Below are 17,963 nucleotides of genomic sequence, written 5' to 3' on the forward strand. Positions count from 1 at the left end.
CACGAAAGAACTCATAAATTTAACGAGTAGTCGGAACGTGTTTCGCGCGTTCTTTGCAGGAGTAAAGGGGTAATTAATTAGGTTTATTACGATTTTTCGATTTATCATATTAATTTTTTATCTTATTTTTATGCTATTTTTAACGTAACTATTAAACTCTGTGATCGGCAGATTGATATTCGTGTTGTGAATTTTTGTTGGGAGAAATTACGAGAATGAAATTACCGAGATAATATCACAGTGTGAATTATCGAAATACTTTACACAGGGAATATTGATCTATAAAATGAAGTTCTTTTTAAAGAAATCATTGCCTACTTATGTGTTTTTCCCCTTTTATCGTAAAATTGACTCTGACGATCTTCTCCAGAAATGGTACCCACGCTGTGACACGAGTTTTTCAATATGGCATCTGAAAACGTTCACTTACTATTTAGAATCTGAGATATCCTTAAACACGTTATACTACTGACCACCACAAAAAGAGATTATTACAAAAATATGTGTGGTGTTCATTTGTTTGTAAGTTATCTGTGTCACTGTACTGGTGTCAAAGGGAAATCAAATATTTCACCTCAGTATTCGGTATTTCAAAAAAAGAGTTGACATCTCTTTGAAACCAGAAACTAACCATTCTGATTTGTGAAAATGTGTGTATATAATAATTGACATAATAAACATATTCAAAGAAGGGCAGGGAAAGAGAGATGAGAAAAAAAGCCGGTATTTCAAGAGAAGATATATCATTTTAACAAGAAAAATCAATGTAAAACACGAGATACAATATCATAGAAAGAGGTATAGGTCTTTTGTATTGATGAACTGAAGCCGCAAGTCAGGGCTTTGAGTATTGTGTTTAGAGAGACACTGCCTGAAGAAAGTAAAACTCGTGCCATATAACTGATTCCATCCCTTTGCCACATGATGAATGATGTCTCCGTTAGTGCTAACACGATCGGCATCAGCAAACCCGTCATAGTTCCACATTGTAAGGACACTGAGTAAAGGATACTTATTCCTATCTTTTTTATCCACTATATCTTTAAAAATGAGCTTTGTATCCCTCCATGTTGACTTGATCATAATGCTTTTCGTACTATTATCTTCGAATGTTACTTTCAATAGAAGAGATGCAGGGTTTACATCTATTGTTTTAATAGGAGCAGACGGTAATTCATCAGCCGGATTATGCTGACCTATCAGTAAAGATGTACCAAACGGAATTTTTGTAAGAGCATGAGGTGCTCTAGGCAACAATTTCAACTCTCCAGACCTGGAGAGACTGGCAATTGGAGTGTAAATATTAGCCCAAGGGAGTCGAGTCGAAATAAGTAAATTTGACACTGCACTATACGTTTTACCGTTGGCAACATTTCTAACAATAATGGAACTCCCAACAGCATCGTCTGTGCTGAGAGTTATTCTTGTATCATAACTTGAATGTAACAAATGAGTAGCTTGTTTTGTTTGGCTATTCAGTTCAAGTTTTATGTAATCTATTAGGATTGGTTGTGTATCTAAGGGATCATGAAGAACATTAAATGAAATTTCATTAGAGTCGGACCATGTTCCTGCTGGCAATATCCATTCACGCTTTGTCTGCTGGGGACTGAAATACGCGTTTTTCAAAGTAGACACTATTCCGTCGACTTTATATTCAGCTGTTATATGAAACATATCAACAACGGACAAAAGTTTGATAACTAGACGTGTTCCTGATTCTTTATGTTTTGAAATAGTAAACTTGACTTTTACGTAAGATGCCCTTGACACATTAGACACTCCACATTCAAGCTCTAACCCTGGGTAAAGACTGTAGTTCCAAATCTTATAAGAGGACGAAATTTCTACTTTTGAAACTTCCCACATTATTTTGTTGTTCAAATCGCAATAATCAATTCGTTCATTAAAGTTGTTTTCAAACGATCTATATTTTGGATGCATCACCGTGACAAGAAACATGTCAGCACTTTGATGGAACACCGGGAAAATTAAATTTTTATTAGTCGAACATACTAAAGGCAATGTTATCCTAGAAAGTGTCGCAGACGGCATATCATGTCGGGCATCACCATTGGAGTATGTGATTTTTTCATCACAAAATAATGTACATTTAAAAATTTCATCGCTTAAATATATATCAGATGTCCTAAGTTCTAACTGATCAATTTCTATTCCATATAGATCGCTGGAGTTTACATGAACAGAAACAAAATGTCGACCCGAAGGCAGGGTTAAATTTGGTCCAATTACTCCGGTAGCGATGAAATTGTTCCACCCAAATCCTTGATTGCTCTTTGGACTTGAAGTGAGTATGCCAAGCCGAATCCCATCTATGCTAAACTCCATGACATCACTTCCGCCATCGTTTGAATATCGAACATTGTTAAGATTGACTACTGATTCTTCACGTAAACAAAAATAAATTTTAAAATTGTCTCCAGTATTGAAATTGATAGATCCATATCCCCGTGCTGAATCACGATTAATCGTAAATTTGTCCATCACATAGTTTTCTACCTCTAAAGGAAAGAATGATGCTGCTTTCGTAAAGGATGATAACTGCATCCAAATGCCAAAGTATACAACAAAAACCAACATCTTTCAATTTGACTTCTCTAGTAAAGTCCATATTGAAACATATTTACATACGAACAAATAGTTCTGCTGATTTTGTGATTCATCTTGTCTTAAAAGATTCAAATTGATATATTACGTACATTTTCACGTCACATTCTGAAATTAATGTCATTGTTTTACAAATCGAACCACATTAAATATTTGAGAAAGTACACATAACATAGTCACTCCTATCTAGATCAGTAAGGAAATGATTGATAGTAAGGTAAAGACGCCAAAAAAGATTGTCTTACCAATACTAATACGGTCATTTGTATGTAGTTCAATTAGACTACATTTTACACCTATCAATGGAACATTAAATACATTAGTCTTCCAGAGGTTCTACATTCCTACACATGTAACGTACACTTGTCTTGTCACTAATTAATTATATCTTATTGTATGTAACAAGTGAAAAAGCGTTAAGGTCATACCACGAAAAGGTGTGAAAATCATTTACATGCACTTTAAAGCCTAGTTACCACTGTTAAAATCCACACCAAAAACAAGAAAGCGTCAGATAGAAATGTCATTATATATACGTCATGGAAAAAGTCAACCCTATTTCATAACCTGTTGAGAGTCTGAAAACAACATAAGCGTAATAATATTTACATACAAAACATAACTCTTCGACGTTCATCATCTTTATAATGATCATTCAGTTAACAAATAATAACAAAAATACAAAAATAAAACACCAAAACACAATAAAATAAAATACAGAGGAAGCATTTTGTTGTCATTAATTTGCTTGAATAGAAAAATAATGACAAATGATGAACATTAAAAATGGCTGTCAACAGCGTTGGCTGTGTGTTTTAGCTCTCGTGGAACGGTAAAATTATTACAAATAACAGCAAACGTATACAGAAACCTCATTGTGAAAACAACAAGGAAAGTATTTTCTCTGATCATAATTTTCTAATTTGATAGAATTTTATTCAGAATACGAACACTTTTAACTTCTATTATACGTCAAAACAAAGACAAATGAATGTGTTCATCATGTCACAAACCAATCAAGCTACCCAAGGCATATGTTATATCCCTCAAAAAGATTTTGCCAATCCTTTTGATGACTTTCTATAGCTGGTCTACGACGATATAAGTATACTCTCAAACTTATTTGTCTATCGAATAACTCTTGCGAATACATCATTTGCTGAAGGAGCATCTTTTTGAGCTGCGCCTATCATTGTAAAATCGATTCCAATCGAGAAAACGTGTAACTAGAGCTACCACTCCTCGTTATTGATGTGAGTATTCGGTGGTCTTTCACACGACTCGCAACAAGACAAGCACAATTGTACTATTAAATAAATCATAATTTAATACATGATCTTAACCTTGGTTCCTTTGATTACTCTTAAGATGGAGTACCCGAAATAGAATAATATGTTAAGCACAATACAACTCAAGGTGATGTGATTTTTGATAAGCAGCAAAATATACTAATTGGGATTAATGAAAAGACAGCGGAAACGGATTTTGCGATGACAGTGACATATTCGTAGGTGTCGTTCAAGCTACACGCAGCTGCAGTCACTCGTTTCCTCTCTTACTAACCGCTGCAGGCAAGCTTTTCGAAATTCTCGGATATTATTAAAATCAAACGTCGTTTGACGATCGGATAACGTCGGGTAAAATTAATCACCTTTTCCAAACTTGCGTTTTGTTAGAGGGTTGGTTGCAAGCTCCAAACATCGTCTGACGTTCAAAATTTACTCTAGAAAGAGAGGAAAGAAAAGTCTGCCTCCAACTCTTTAAAGTTGTTTATTGTTGATTTCATTAGTTTATGGTAATAATTTGAATATATTTTGTCATATATTATATGACCATATATGTTCAATAAATAATACTTGTTTTTCAAAGACTTGCCTTCTACGACAAACATATTCACAAATTATTAATTTGATAAGAGTTATTTCCCCTTTTCATAGACTGCGAAAAATACCTGAATGTCATGACTATAGAATTTTGGGTTAGCTGAAAAAAGTGATAATTTTCCAATTTAATTCTGCAAACTGGAAAAATTATTTCGATCCGTCTTTCTTTGTCCCAGAAACTGTCTGACTGTGCATATTTCGTAAAATTTCGTCTCACTTTGTTTATCAGTTTACCGATACTCTGATTATTAAATAAACCATTTCAATACACCAAAAAAAAAATAATAATAATAATAAAAAGAAAAGAAAAGAAAAATATCAATCATATGAAAATTGCAAATTTCGATTTGCTGTATACGTGTTATGCAAGGAGTTACCTCGCGTCATCAGCATTAAAATCAAATACAAAGGAAAATTTAAATTTAAAAGGAATTGTATGGAAGAGGTAGTAAAAAACTTTCGAGATAGGAAACCAAATCCATCAAGAAGTTTAACGTATGCAATACAAGGGAAGAAGCCTCGGTGTTTTAGGGTATTTTGAAATTTGTGATACAAATCAAATATGATATGATTCAGGATCAGACAAGTCTTGACTGCTGGGTTTTTGAATACACTCGGGGACCTCTGGTGGTGGCATGGATCCAGTGGTATAATTCGAATATATCGAAATTTAACAATGTAATATCATCGAAAAATAGAGATCTAATTATATATAACGATTATACATCGAAATAACGATATAATTATATTGTAAAAATGATAAATATATCGATTTGTTATACTTCATACTAAAATTACAAATTTCTATTGGGTAAGCAGTATTTGTTATTTTAGTGTATTTCTTTTTACCTCCGCCCCTAAAAATGATTGGTAATTACGATATATCACCAGGATATATCACCCTCATCACGATATATTTCCCTTTTTACTGGAAATGCAAATTCCTTGTCGGGAGCCCAGTGCGGGTCCGGATGTCAAAAGAATAGGCTCGCAGCAGCACTTAGTTTAAAAGACGACTTAACAATGCTCAGAGCCCTGACCGGGGGCTAGAAGGCTCTGCCCACAAAACAATTTGGGTTGTGTGTCCTACGTGGTTGAATGGGGTTCCCCTGGTATGTTATATGCTGGGGTCGTCAGGCCATAATACGGAAAGCCTGACCGCAAACCATAGTGGTGCGACGTGTTGGGAAAAATGCCACTTTCCTCGCACGTTAAAGAACCCTTCTGTGGGATTCTACTTGAGTAGGAACCATTGGGCTCCGCCATAGAAAGCTTAATTGCCCGACCCTATCCATCTCTCTCTATTTCCAGTGGGATTCAAAATTTGTCAATCCTATTGTTCTTGTGTCCCATCTCATTTTTCATTTCGTAATTTTTTCATGTTCATTTTTTAATCCATTCCATCCATATCATCGCCTGGATATAACTGAAATATTGCTACTCGGGGGTTAAACCCCAACAATCAACCAATCGATCAATTCTTGTCGGGATGCGTGTCATTTTTATTTCCATTTAAGATTACTTTAATTAGAAAAATGATTAGACTTCCACTATTTATTTTTCTAATTAGTGTTCATTTTTGTTATTTTGCTATTGTTGATTTATTTTAATGTTAAATTACTTGCATATTTCATTTCAGTTTGACATTCACTATATCTGAGGTATTGCAACATTTTAAAAGTTATGCACTTGTGCATAAAAATGTGATGCATTAAAAAACATATTCGGTATGATATAACACACATTGCCTGCAGCAGATGGTGATACACCGAATGACACACTTAGAAAATATATCACCCTCGATAACGTCTCGGGTAACATATCTACCTCGTGTGTTACTTCAGTGTATCAACCTCTACTGTAGGCAATGTATGTATAATAACGATATGATTATTATTATTTTTAATGTCCCTTCTGAGCTTCCATACATTTACAAAGCCTATAGCGTACACAATTTTCGACTGCAATCAATAAATTTAAATAACAAGAAATCGATTTGACTATGAGATAACAATGTCTGTCATGAAATAGAAGTATCTTCAAGTCTAGAATGAAGGTTGTTGTTTACATAAGAGCGTATGACAATAAGGTATCTGATACTTGTGCATGTTTTATGAACGACAAAAGGGCATATATAATGTTGAAATATTTGTTATGTGTGCATGTTTCATAATAAATAGGGAATTATACCATTAAGAAACTTGGTACGTGTGCATGCTTCATTTATCTTTATATATTTTCTACTCATAGAAGAGCATATAACATTAAGATATTTGGTACGTCTTGCCGCGTGCAGGTCCGGGTGTCAAAAGAATACGCATGCAGCAGCGCTAAGCTGGTCGTAAAAGGCGACTAAATAGTGCTCAGAAACCTAGCCGGGGCTAGGCGCTCTGCCCACAGAGCAACTGGGATGTGTGCCCCAGGTGGTGGAATGGGGTACTCCTGGCATGTTACGTACTGGGGTTGTCAGGCTATAATACGGAAAACCTGACCGCAAACCATAGTGGTGCAACGTGTTGGGAAAGACACCACTTTTGCTTGCACGTCAAATAACTCTGCTGTGGTATTCCTTAGGAATAGGAACCTTTGTGCTCCGCCACAGGAGGCTAAATTGCCAGACCTTACCCATCCCTCCCGTTTTCTAGTGGCAATCAAAATTTGTCGACCCTATTGTCCATGTGTCCCATCCCTTTTTTCATTTCATCATCATTTCATGTTCATTTTATCATCCATCTCATGTTCATCGTCTGAATATAGCTGAAATAATGCTGCTCGGACGTTAAACCCCAACAATCAATCAATCATATGTCTTCATGTTGAAAAATGTATAGAAGACCATATAAAATTAAGATATTTTACGCGTGCATGTTTTATTATTAACAGAACACTATAATTTTGCGGGAGTTTCATGTTAATCTAGTTCACAAACTGTCCTAATGACTCTTTGGTATTATAAATAAGTCAAAGAGCATGCGTGCCTCATATGTCCGCGAGGAAAGGTATAGGTAAAACAAAATAATTTTTGTCCTAAGCATGCTTATCGACTATCCCAGAGTTAACAAGAAATAGTTTATTGTATTCGAAGTAATTTTCGAAAAAAGGCTAACGATTGCTAATTATTTGTGTGAAATTCTTACTTCTGTGAGCATTGTCTCTATGCTTTGCTTAATTTCTCCACTTGAACTGTTCATGACGTTTGATTATTTTTATTATCGTCATTTTAAAGAAAACACAACAAATTAAAAATGCTTAAGTGTACAGTGAAGTATTTGTAAAAAATATCAATCAAAGAAATATATTCCAGCATGGTCGATAACACTTGGTAAGTTCCCAGACTCTTGTATGTTCCCTCTAATTATTTTTACATTGTTTATTTAGATGAAAAGGTTTAACAATCACCATCACTACATGTTTTCGCAGCAATCAACATTTATGGTATTTCTAGGCGGGTTCGAGAGAGGGAAAAGCCTGATCGCATGGGATTGGCCACCGATTGCCATATAATAAATTTAAAAAAAATGTTTCACTATTATCGTGATTTATGATATATATGATATATAAAAACGTGTATATTTATTTGTAAGTACTAAAGAAATAAAATGCAGTGTTTAGTACATTTTGATTGGCACGTAAGAAACATTTCACCCATAGATTAGTACTTCCTGTAAATATTGAGATATAATTATAACATATGGTTCAACATATGGTTGAACAATAGGTTCAAGGCTAGTCATATTGTCCTGAGGCAAAGAAGACCTATAACTCAGCCAATATACAAAGGTCTACGTTTTAATACCTTTATTAATTATCTACAGGTTTTATCTATTACTAGTTGTAACGTAAACTGCCCAAAGTCATTTTGAAAAAGAAAAAAAAATGTACACTTTTTTTAGATGACCTCGACGTGACTTACCATATAGATTTTCGTAATTCTCAACTTACTCTCTCCCTATATATTTTCTCTACTTACATGTATGCATGTCTTTGGAATAAGGCTCCAGTGCTGTCAGGAAGACTTTTACAACTTCTAAAATCACCAATAAGGTCTACAGATTTTGTTACATGCAGCTCATAAAAGATGAGATGACAAGTCAATCATTTGCGTTAAAATGTGTCGTAACATCATGGAAGCTTTTCTCTTACTTCATTGGACGTAACCAAATTGGACGTTACATCTATAGATAGACAACATATTTGTCCAGTGTGGTGGATGCGTTTTCCAACAAACGGTCGGCATTCAAATGGGAAGAAATAGTGCTCCTCTATTTGCTGACCGATTCCTTCACTCTTTTTGGGCTGACAAGAGTGGAAATCTTAAAGGGTCATTCAGATAATTGTAAATGAGCACTAAGGGGGTACTTTATAGGGGCAGAGGGGCGCGGCGCCCCTCCATTTTGTCCTAGCCAAGACACTGCTTTATATCTGATCTATTCCGAAAGAAAGAACTTCATTTAGCTAGATCTTTTAATCTGTTCCCGCTATGTAGATGACGTAGTATCGTTTCGGAGATTTGATACATTGCATCTACCCCAAAGAACTTGAGATAAAGGATCCTACGGACACTATGAAATCAGCCCCGTATCTTGACCTACACATAGAGATCGATGGTAAAAGAAAATCGTTGACCAAACTATACGATGTATTAAATCCCCAAAATTAGGGTTATTTAAGGATAATACGTCACCTATATAAGGGGAACTGAGATTAAGGAATCTAGCCAAACCATATTCTTTCTTCCAGATTTCGAAAATGAAAAGGTGTCTGTTTTTCGAAACTTTTGTAGACACTTTTGACATCCTAGTTTGTGAAAATACGACAAAAACTACATCATGTACATATACAAATCTTTTACATGTATTCTAATAGAATTGGTTTATTAATAATGTCTGTAGAAATGGTTTTTATGGACGAAAACAGAAAACAATACCTTTTTGTTGTTATGGTAATTATACAATTTTGGGTTTATGACAAAATGTTCACTGTTTTGATATTTTTTATGTTAAAATGTGATGACTTAGTTTAGTTAACATATTTGAGAATTTTGTGGTCGTCATTGTTGACTCTTGATCGTTATTGAGTATACATCTGCACCATGAGAACCAAAACATTTACCATGTCAATATATATCGTCAACACATGGAAGTGACATTTTTCTTAGCAATATGGCACGTTTCTTAAAAGGGAAAGGAAGCTTACACTACCGGTCCTCCAGTAAATGCTCACAAAATTTAGGGGAGTCCTGGTTGCTTTTTTGCCCTGTTTCCATGTTATCTTAGCATGGTTATTTCATTTTTCTTGTTGCGTCGTTATAAATGGAAAATATTGTTGAAGAGCACCGTTCGAATCCTGGCCGTTCTCTGGATTTTTAGTACACACAAGTTGGATTCATACAGAGAATGACTCTTACATACTAATTCCTCTTTTATAAGAAGTATGAAAATGAAATAATAAAAAAGGAAAACAGAGACGCCATGATTTTTAAAAAATCATATATAAATATGCATAATTATATTGATACGTATTTTAAGTGACGAGTCCTTCATCTTTACAGAAGTCAAATATGTCAATAATAGGCAAGAACATGAATTAAAAAAAATGAAATAAAAAAAGATGCAGAATAGACAAGCTAGTTTTCGATGGTGCATGCATATTTATCCGAGTTCAGCAAATTTAAGTAATTGTAATCCTAAACACTTTTACATAGTCACGATTGAACCTTAAAAAGTACACAGTAAGTTGAAATGAGGATTTTTTTCCATTCTTGATAACCATAAAAGCAGGAAACGTGCTACTGTTGATTTTCAATACTGATCTTTATATTGATAATATAAAATGCAGTAAAGGAAAAGCCGACTTAATCCTGATCAAGTATGAATGCAAACAAATGGTAGATCATCATCATAAATGTTAAACAGCGACATTCACCAATTAAAGCCAAATTAAGATGATTTCGTGTGTTAGGTTGCACTTAAGTATATACTGTCAAATAAGAAAATACATTGAAATTCGTATCGATGGCTATTAATAAAACGTAAATATATACGTTCTAATTTGATACCCTGTAAAACCAATGGAATTATTCCAGGTGCAAGAAAGATGATTGATCTAAAAGGTAAAAATCAGGAAGATAAGTATGTACATTCATTTGTGTCCATTTTGCCGAGATGGCAATATCCGTTGAAGATGCTGTTTTTATTGTCTTTGTAGGACTGCTTTTGCTTTTTGCCGTCACCAGTAATTTTCTCGTCATTTATGTCGTCTGGAAAAATAAAAAAATGCGAAATGTTACAAACATTTTGATTTGTAACTTATCTTGTAGTGATATAATTTTGGCGGGAATTATTCTTCCACAAAACCTACACGACTTGTCACATGAAGAAGAGTTTCATGAAGGTAAATAAGAAATAATGTAATTGAATAGGAAAGATTCTTAGTGGTGTATCTCAAACAAAAACCAGTTCGGTATTGTTACGTATTATCAGAAGTCTTTATTCAAATGTTGTATAACCGTTTACACACGAATTGTTTGTATTTTAATTTGCTATTTTTTCATAGTTCTTAAGGTTGATTTATTTTTTTCACAGAATAAAACAAACAAAAACAAACAAGAAATAAAACAATAGATAAGAACACAAAAAAAAACTATAACAAGATTACAAAATTATAATATGTAATCAATTTATGTTAATTGGAATGAGAAACGGAAAAAGGAAAAAAAAAGATTGTATTGGGTAAAAACAATAATTTTCTGGAAACAACACAGATGCAGATGTATATATCTAAATGTGCTACATATAATAACCATATGGCGCTCGATTCATTTGATAATCGTATGGTAATCATGTGATATTCATATGCTGATTTACAAATGATAGTCATATGTTATTTACACATGATACTTATGTGTTGATTTTGGCTTGAAAACATATAAAAACAATATGATTGAAACAACACATGTTTATCATATGTTAACTTCAACATTTGATTATCATATCACGCTCGATTCATATGATAAATATACTTTGCAAACCATATAATTTTCATGTGTGGAACTATTTTGGTTGTATTTATTTCATTGCTATTAGTTGAAAAAGATACATATATATATATATACCATTTTCCGGTTCAACCTTTGCAGTTTTCGAACTTGGAAATGATCTATTGGAAAACACAATTTTATGATTAAAATGTAACTTATCTGGAAATAAGAGACGCTTTAAGTAAATTTACGAAAATCTAAACAATTCTGTAGTAACGATAAAAGCAATTTTGCTAAACTTTTTCCTATATATATCCATATATATAAGTTGTTACTCATATAAAATAATGGACTACAATTACCATATTGTGGGGATTGATTGATTGTTGGGGTCCGAGCAGCGCTATTTCAGCTATATTCTGACGATGAACATGAAAAGGATGACAAAATGAACATGAAATGATGATGAAATGAAAAAAAAGGATGGGACACAAGGATAATAGGGTCGACAAATTTTGATTGCCACTAGAAAAAGGGGGGATGGGTAAGGTCGGGCAATTAAGCCTCCTGTGGCGGAGCGCAAAGATTCCTTTTCCTATCGAATACCACAGCAGGGTTCTTTAACGTGTGAGGAACGTGGCATCTTTCCCAACACGTTGCACCACTATGATTTGCGGTCACGTTTTCCGTATTATAGCCTGACAACCTCAGCATAAAACATGCCATGGTGACCCCATTCCACCACCTGGGGCACACATCCCAGTTGCTCTGTGAGCAGAGCGCCTAGCCCCCGGCTAGGTTTCTGAGCACTATTTAATCGCCTTTTACGACAAGCTTAGCGCTGCTCCAGGCCTATTCTTTTAACACCCGGACCTGCACGGGGCCATATTGTAGGGAATATCTGTTAATAATTACTATTGCATTATTATATAGAATATGTAAAGGATGATCAATCACAAAACTTATTGACCAACATTTTTTAAAATCTGGTTCTGAATTAAATATACATTTCGTACGACGGATTAAATACAAAATATAAAAAAAACAACCTGTTCTATTAAAACATTAAATGTTTATTTGGCCTTTTGCGCTGAAAACCCCTATTACTATCTTCCGATTTGCTCAATGCCTTAGCATTTGATTATTTGATTTTTACTTTTTTACTTCCAATCATTCCGGCAGGCCATATATCTGGCAATGCTTCCTGTTTGATTTTTGTTAAACATTCCGAAGCACCTCTATCTTTTTTTCTTTATTTAAGCACTAGTCATTTTTTTGAGTGGTGGTGGTGTGGGTTGAGGGATGGGTAATTTATCATGATGCGTGGCGAAGACTTTCTAATGCTACGCAAACTATACAAATAGTCTAGGGAAAAAAACCAAAACATACAGTGAAACTTTGCTCGAAAATCTCGAAAACTTTAGTAAAACAAATACGTCCCTAAATATAACTGAATTTTATTTCTGACTTGCCCAAACAGAGCAAATTCTACAGTTTAGTAGAGTCTAGGTTGCTCAATTATTTGTGTTTCATTGTAATTTATGTTGGTTTCTTCACCCTTGATTACTCTCCAAAATGGGGTTCGGTTCAAAAAAGTAATCAAGGGAACCAAGGTTATAGCGGTAATAAAAAGAATGTAATCCAGGGACAAAGACTAGACATGGAAAACAGACATATATACCAAAGGACATAAAGTAACTAAAATCATACATACAAAGTAACAAAAGCAAATGAGCAACTCCACTGAAAACTGGGAGCATGGACCACATTAATATGTATATTTAAAAGTACACTTTCCACAACACTGTTATTTTCGTTCTTGAAATGTGAAGATGTTTTGAAAGTCCACATCCAGGTTCGTTCTATTCATTACATTAATTATTAATGCTAATACTCAATGTTGAAAAACATGTTACATGAATAGACACTTAATTTCTATTACATTACATAGATAAATCAAGGTCTTCATCCTTGATTTCAATAAAGCTCCCAGAAGGGAAAACTATACTGTATCATTTCATATTACAGTGACTATGGACCATCTATAGGAGTCGTGTTTTGATTTGTTATGATTTTCTTTATCATCTTAATACCTTTACACTTCGCATATGGATGCTTTCATGGTAGTGCTGTCCTTGATTTAAAAATGATTATAGTTTAAAAATAAAGTAACATTTGTAGAAAGAATGCCATATTGATTGACATGATTAAATTGATGTCTCCTTATCGATTATATGTTATTATTATACTTCAGAATATTTTGTTTTCTTTACAAAATTTATTGTGAATAGTTTTACTATTTTGATGAGTTGTGCACCAAAGAACTATAGTAAAGAATTTTCTAACTATTGCTCTGCCCGAAACTATTTGACTACAAGCGTAGTTACATTTCGCGGAATTTTTAACACTCAATTCGTAATTCTCAGCATTCATAGTAATTCAAAGCCGACTGAAAAGATCGTTTCAAATCGAAGTTTGGAGTTAGCAGGTCGGTTTGTGTGTCTGTTGTCTCCTCAAGGTAAACAAAATGACTGCGTATGTGATTACTAGAATAGGTATATACAGTTACTAATTCCCTGATATCTAGTATGTTGTCTTTTAAAGTCTTTGGTACAAATTATTGTCTATTATATCTTTCGGTATAATAAAGCACTAAATGACTGTATATTCGGGGAAGTTTATTTGCCCCTCGGCTACGCCTCGTGCAATAGTTGTACCACTGGGAAAAATGAACTAACTATTCAATCAATTATCTCTTAAGATAAGGAGCGATATAATTGAGACTTTTGACGTAACGTGATGTTAAGATATTTAAACCGTGGTAAAACGGTGATAAACATATGATCATCGTCAAAAATATATAAATATCGTATTTCCGACGCCATAGATAACTTTGACCCAAGTGTTCTAAAGTATATTCTTCCAATATTTACATTAACAACTGAGTCACGGTTGAGAAGTCTAATCTTACATTGATACATATATAATGTAACCAATAACAACTTAACCGCTAATTAACCTTTCTAATGTATCAACATATCACGATCAGGATAAGGATACGGCCAATATTAATTTTCTACTATATGCATTGATGGTTTAGGGTTATGCTAAGCTGAAAAGCGTAAGGGTCCTGAGGTACAACACAAACTAGTTTGAAGATATTTTCCTCCAGGAATTTCCATGCAAGATTTATATTTTACTTCCAGGTAGATTTTTATGCAAGATAGCATTTGCATTTCCCATTCTTTGTATTACAACAGCATCATACACATTGGCTTGTATAGCATTCGAGAGAAAGCACTGCATAGTAGACAGTCTGAAAACCCAGATAACAATTAACCACTGTAAGTTCATTGTACCCTGCATTTGGTTGGTTGCCATAGTGGCTGCAACACCAACAATTGTAGAGTTTAATGTAGTGGCTCAAACAGTTACAGAAGGCAACGATACTAGGACGAGTTTAGCATGCAACAGTCAGAATGTTCCACATGCATTTGTCATAGGGAATGGCATAATGTTGATTGTCGTCACGTACCTAATTCCATTGGTCATTATTCTGTACAACTATGCCAAAATCATCTACTTCGTCATTAACCAGACAAAATCGTCGACGGACCAATCATCAGCATCAGCAGTTGCCCAGACAACGATTCTAAAGAAAAGAATGAAGATAATTAAAATGTTGATCATTGTTGCAGCACTATTTGCCATAAGCTGGTTACCATATTTTATAACCTTGTTGATTGGGGTATGTAACCTGATATTAGAACATAGATTATTTCTTTGAGAATTTGGTTTATATGTATTTACACCTTATTTGATTATTCGGTTTGTTTTTACCAGAGCACGTTTTGCCATGAACCAATGACTTATGCCCTATAAATAGTAATACATATTTTGTGCTAGTCAAAGAAGTCGCGACCTACGGTTTTCAATACGCTAATCTCTTAAATGAAATTTTAAACTATGAATAAGCACTTTTCAAATACAAAAGTGTTGTCAAAGCTATTCTCAGTACATAAACTGACTTACTCGTGTATTACTGAATTTCATTGGAATTATATATAGTAATAAAATTCATCTTTAGCTTACAATTTAAAACAACAATGACATTAATTAACCAAATTATATTGATTCAATTCCCATGTTTTAATTTTCAAGAAATTAATCATGCCTGGACAGGTTGATATCTGGAATATTCCATTTAAATTAAAGTTATAATAGGATTGTTACGTGATAATGCATTTCTTTTCCTAACACAATACGCACGCAATTTACCTATTTTTTTCTGTTTGCTTATTGTTAATGAATTATTTAGCTTACAGTTAGTTGTGATGAAGAAACGGTATATGCTGCATATCATTGACCAATGCTCTTGCATATTTCTTCCCCGTATTATAGCTTCTTTACATCTTTCCTTAACCCTGGCGTGACATATCATGACCAACTTGACGAGTGTTTCCCGAAAAGGAAAGGAAGCTTACCATATCGATGGGAACCTGCGTCATGATCACAGAATGTATTTGAGTGCGGGTTGCTTATTTACTTCTGTTTCTTTGTACGTGTATTTTTTTATTAGTTCACGTTCTTTGTTACATGGTCTGTTTTCCCTGTTTAGTCTTTATTCCTGGAATTCATTCTTTTGAAAACCGGTCTTGGTTCCTTTATTTACTCTTCGTTTATTTCTTCACAGAAAATGACAAATACAGATGGAAGTGAAAACGCAAGTGATGGTGTGTTCCTGACAAAGATATTCCTCGCCGCCTTCAGCACGTCATACAATGTCATTCTCTACGTGATGTTCAATCCTATGTTCAAACAAGCATTTCAAAATATATTTAGATGTTTTACGAGGAAAAATAAAGTTGAAAGTTTTTCTCCAAAGGGAAAGGAGGTAAATCTAGACACTCCTCACCAGGGTACAACCGCATCATCACTTGAATGAATGAGTTTCTTCTTTATGTACGTGTGTATGTAGTAAAATAAAAATTTTATAACTAATTGCATTAATAGAAACCACGACTCTAACACAGAACTAAAGTTCAATTCGCTCGATAGAGCTTTCAATTGATTTCCTCTGATTTTGTATTGGTACTTTCCTCGTGGTTTCATTGAGATTTAAATTCCACAAAACTGGTTAAAACACGACACACATGTTTTTATATTTAATTACAAATGTTGGGCATTATTTACATAGGATGGATAAAAATCATTGTAATGTTCGTCAATTATCAAATCAAGGAACCAATTTTTACAAAGTGTATATCATGATTACAAAGTATGTTTTGAAGTATAATCAATCCCATTTTACGGTGTAATAATTTTGTCTAAGTCTATAGTCTTATGAGGTATTTGTTTCAGTGTTTTGTATTATTATAATGACTGATCTTGTAAGATATATGAATAAAGTATGACCATTGCTAGCTATCGTCTTATTGTTTATTGATTCGTAACATTTACTTTAGCTTTTCAATGATATAGTTGATTTGACATTTGCATAAAATACAAAAAAAAGCATAAACAATATAACAAAATAACTTTGGCGATTACAGTAAACCGCACAAGTAAACATTGACAACGTAAGAATTAAAGATAAGGATACGTAACGACGTCGACAATAATTTATAAAGAAATCGAAATGAACTGAAAACAAGAACAAAAACAACAACAACAACATGTAAAGGAAGTAAAAAAAAAAAAACACATAAAAACTTCAACATAAAAACGAAACCGAAAAAAAATCGGAACAGTATATTTAAATATTTAAAACAAAACTAAACTGTTTCACTACATTGAGAGAAGTGACATAAGATGAATATTGTAAGTATTTCGTAATGGTTAAATCATTTTATTCACATCCTGAGGAAATATTATGTATCATATATATGATATATTCAAATGGGAAGCTTTCCGTCTTGAAATGAGATTTTTATATTTGCTAGGGTTATTAATTTAACGTTAGTACAGCTACATATAAAACTAGGGTAAAACGTATTTATAAATGCTCATTACAAACTAAAATCCTCAGGAAGTACGTGTTTGTTGTTTGTTGCTATATTCAGACGATGAACATGAAATTGATGATAAAATGAACATGAAATGATGATGAAATGAAAAAGGGACGGGACACAAGGACAACGGGGTCGACAAACTTTGATTGCTACTGAAAATAGGGAGAGGTGGGTAGGGTCGGGCAATTTAGCCTCCTGTGGCGGAGCCCTATGGTTCCTACCCCGGGAGAATACCACAGCAGGGTTCTTTAACGTGCGAGGAACGTGGCATCTTTCCCAACACGGTGCACCACTATGGTTTGCGGTCAGGTTTTCCGTATTATAGCCTCACAACCCCAGCATGTAACACGCCAGGGGTACCCCATTCAACCACCAGGAGCACACATCCCAGTTGCTCTGTGGGCAGAGCGCCCTAGCCCCCGGCTAAGATTCTGAGCACTATTTAGTCGCCACTTAGCGCTG

At 34.0% G+C, this 17,963-nt stretch overlaps 2 protein-coding genes across 2 annotated transcripts; one reads left to right on the forward strand and one right to left on the reverse strand.

The window, feature by feature from the left end:
- Positions 1 to 778: 778 nt before the first annotated feature.
- Positions 779 to 2,875, reverse strand: LOC148619653 (uncharacterized). Its single transcript, XM_088576943.1, has one exon. It carries the CDS (start codon positions 2,599 to 2,601, stop codon positions 787 to 789), a length of 1,815 nt encoding a protein of 604 aa, XP_088433069.1. The 5' UTR covers positions 2,602 to 2,875; the 3' UTR covers positions 779 to 786.
- A 7,876-nt stretch (positions 2,876 to 10,751) lies between these two features.
- LOC148619654 (neuropeptide FF receptor 2-like) lies at positions 10,752 to 17,100 on the forward strand. The gene is made up of 3 exons (XM_088576945.1): positions 10,752 to 10,904; positions 14,697 to 15,238; positions 16,184 to 17,100. The coding sequence occupies exons 1-3, from the start codon at positions 10,787 to 10,789 to the stop codon at positions 16,433 to 16,435; spliced, it is 912 nt and encodes a 303-aa protein (XP_088433071.1). The 5' UTR covers positions 10,752 to 10,786; the 3' UTR covers positions 16,436 to 17,100.
- Positions 17,101 to 17,963: the final 863 nt, after the last annotated feature.

The sequence above is a fragment of the Perna viridis genome, chromosome 4, assembly GCF_037379345.1.
Source record: "Perna viridis isolate PV_CMFRI_1.1 ecotype Kerala chromosome 4, ASM3737934v1, whole genome shotgun sequence".
NCBI lineage: Eukaryota > Metazoa > Mollusca > Bivalvia > Mytilida > Mytilidae > Perna > Perna viridis.

Bases quoted from the DNA above. Each gene is read 5' to 3' on its own strand.
- LOC148619653 (XM_088576943.1), bottom strand. From the start codon at position 2,601: ATGTTGGTTTTTGTTGTATACTTTGGCATTTGGATGCAGTTATCATCC.
- LOC148619654 (XM_088576945.1), top strand. From the start codon at position 10,787: ATGCGAAATGTTACAAACATTTTGATTTGTAACTTATCTTGTAGTGAT. The intron at 10,905-14,696 runs GTAAATAAGAAA...TTTTACTTCCAG, and splicing joins TGAAGAAGAGTTTCATGAAG to GTAGATTTTTATGCAAGATA. The intron at 15,239-16,183 runs GTATGTAACCTG...ATTTCTTCACAG, and splicing joins TTATAACCTTGTTGATTGGG to AAAATGACAAATACAGATGG.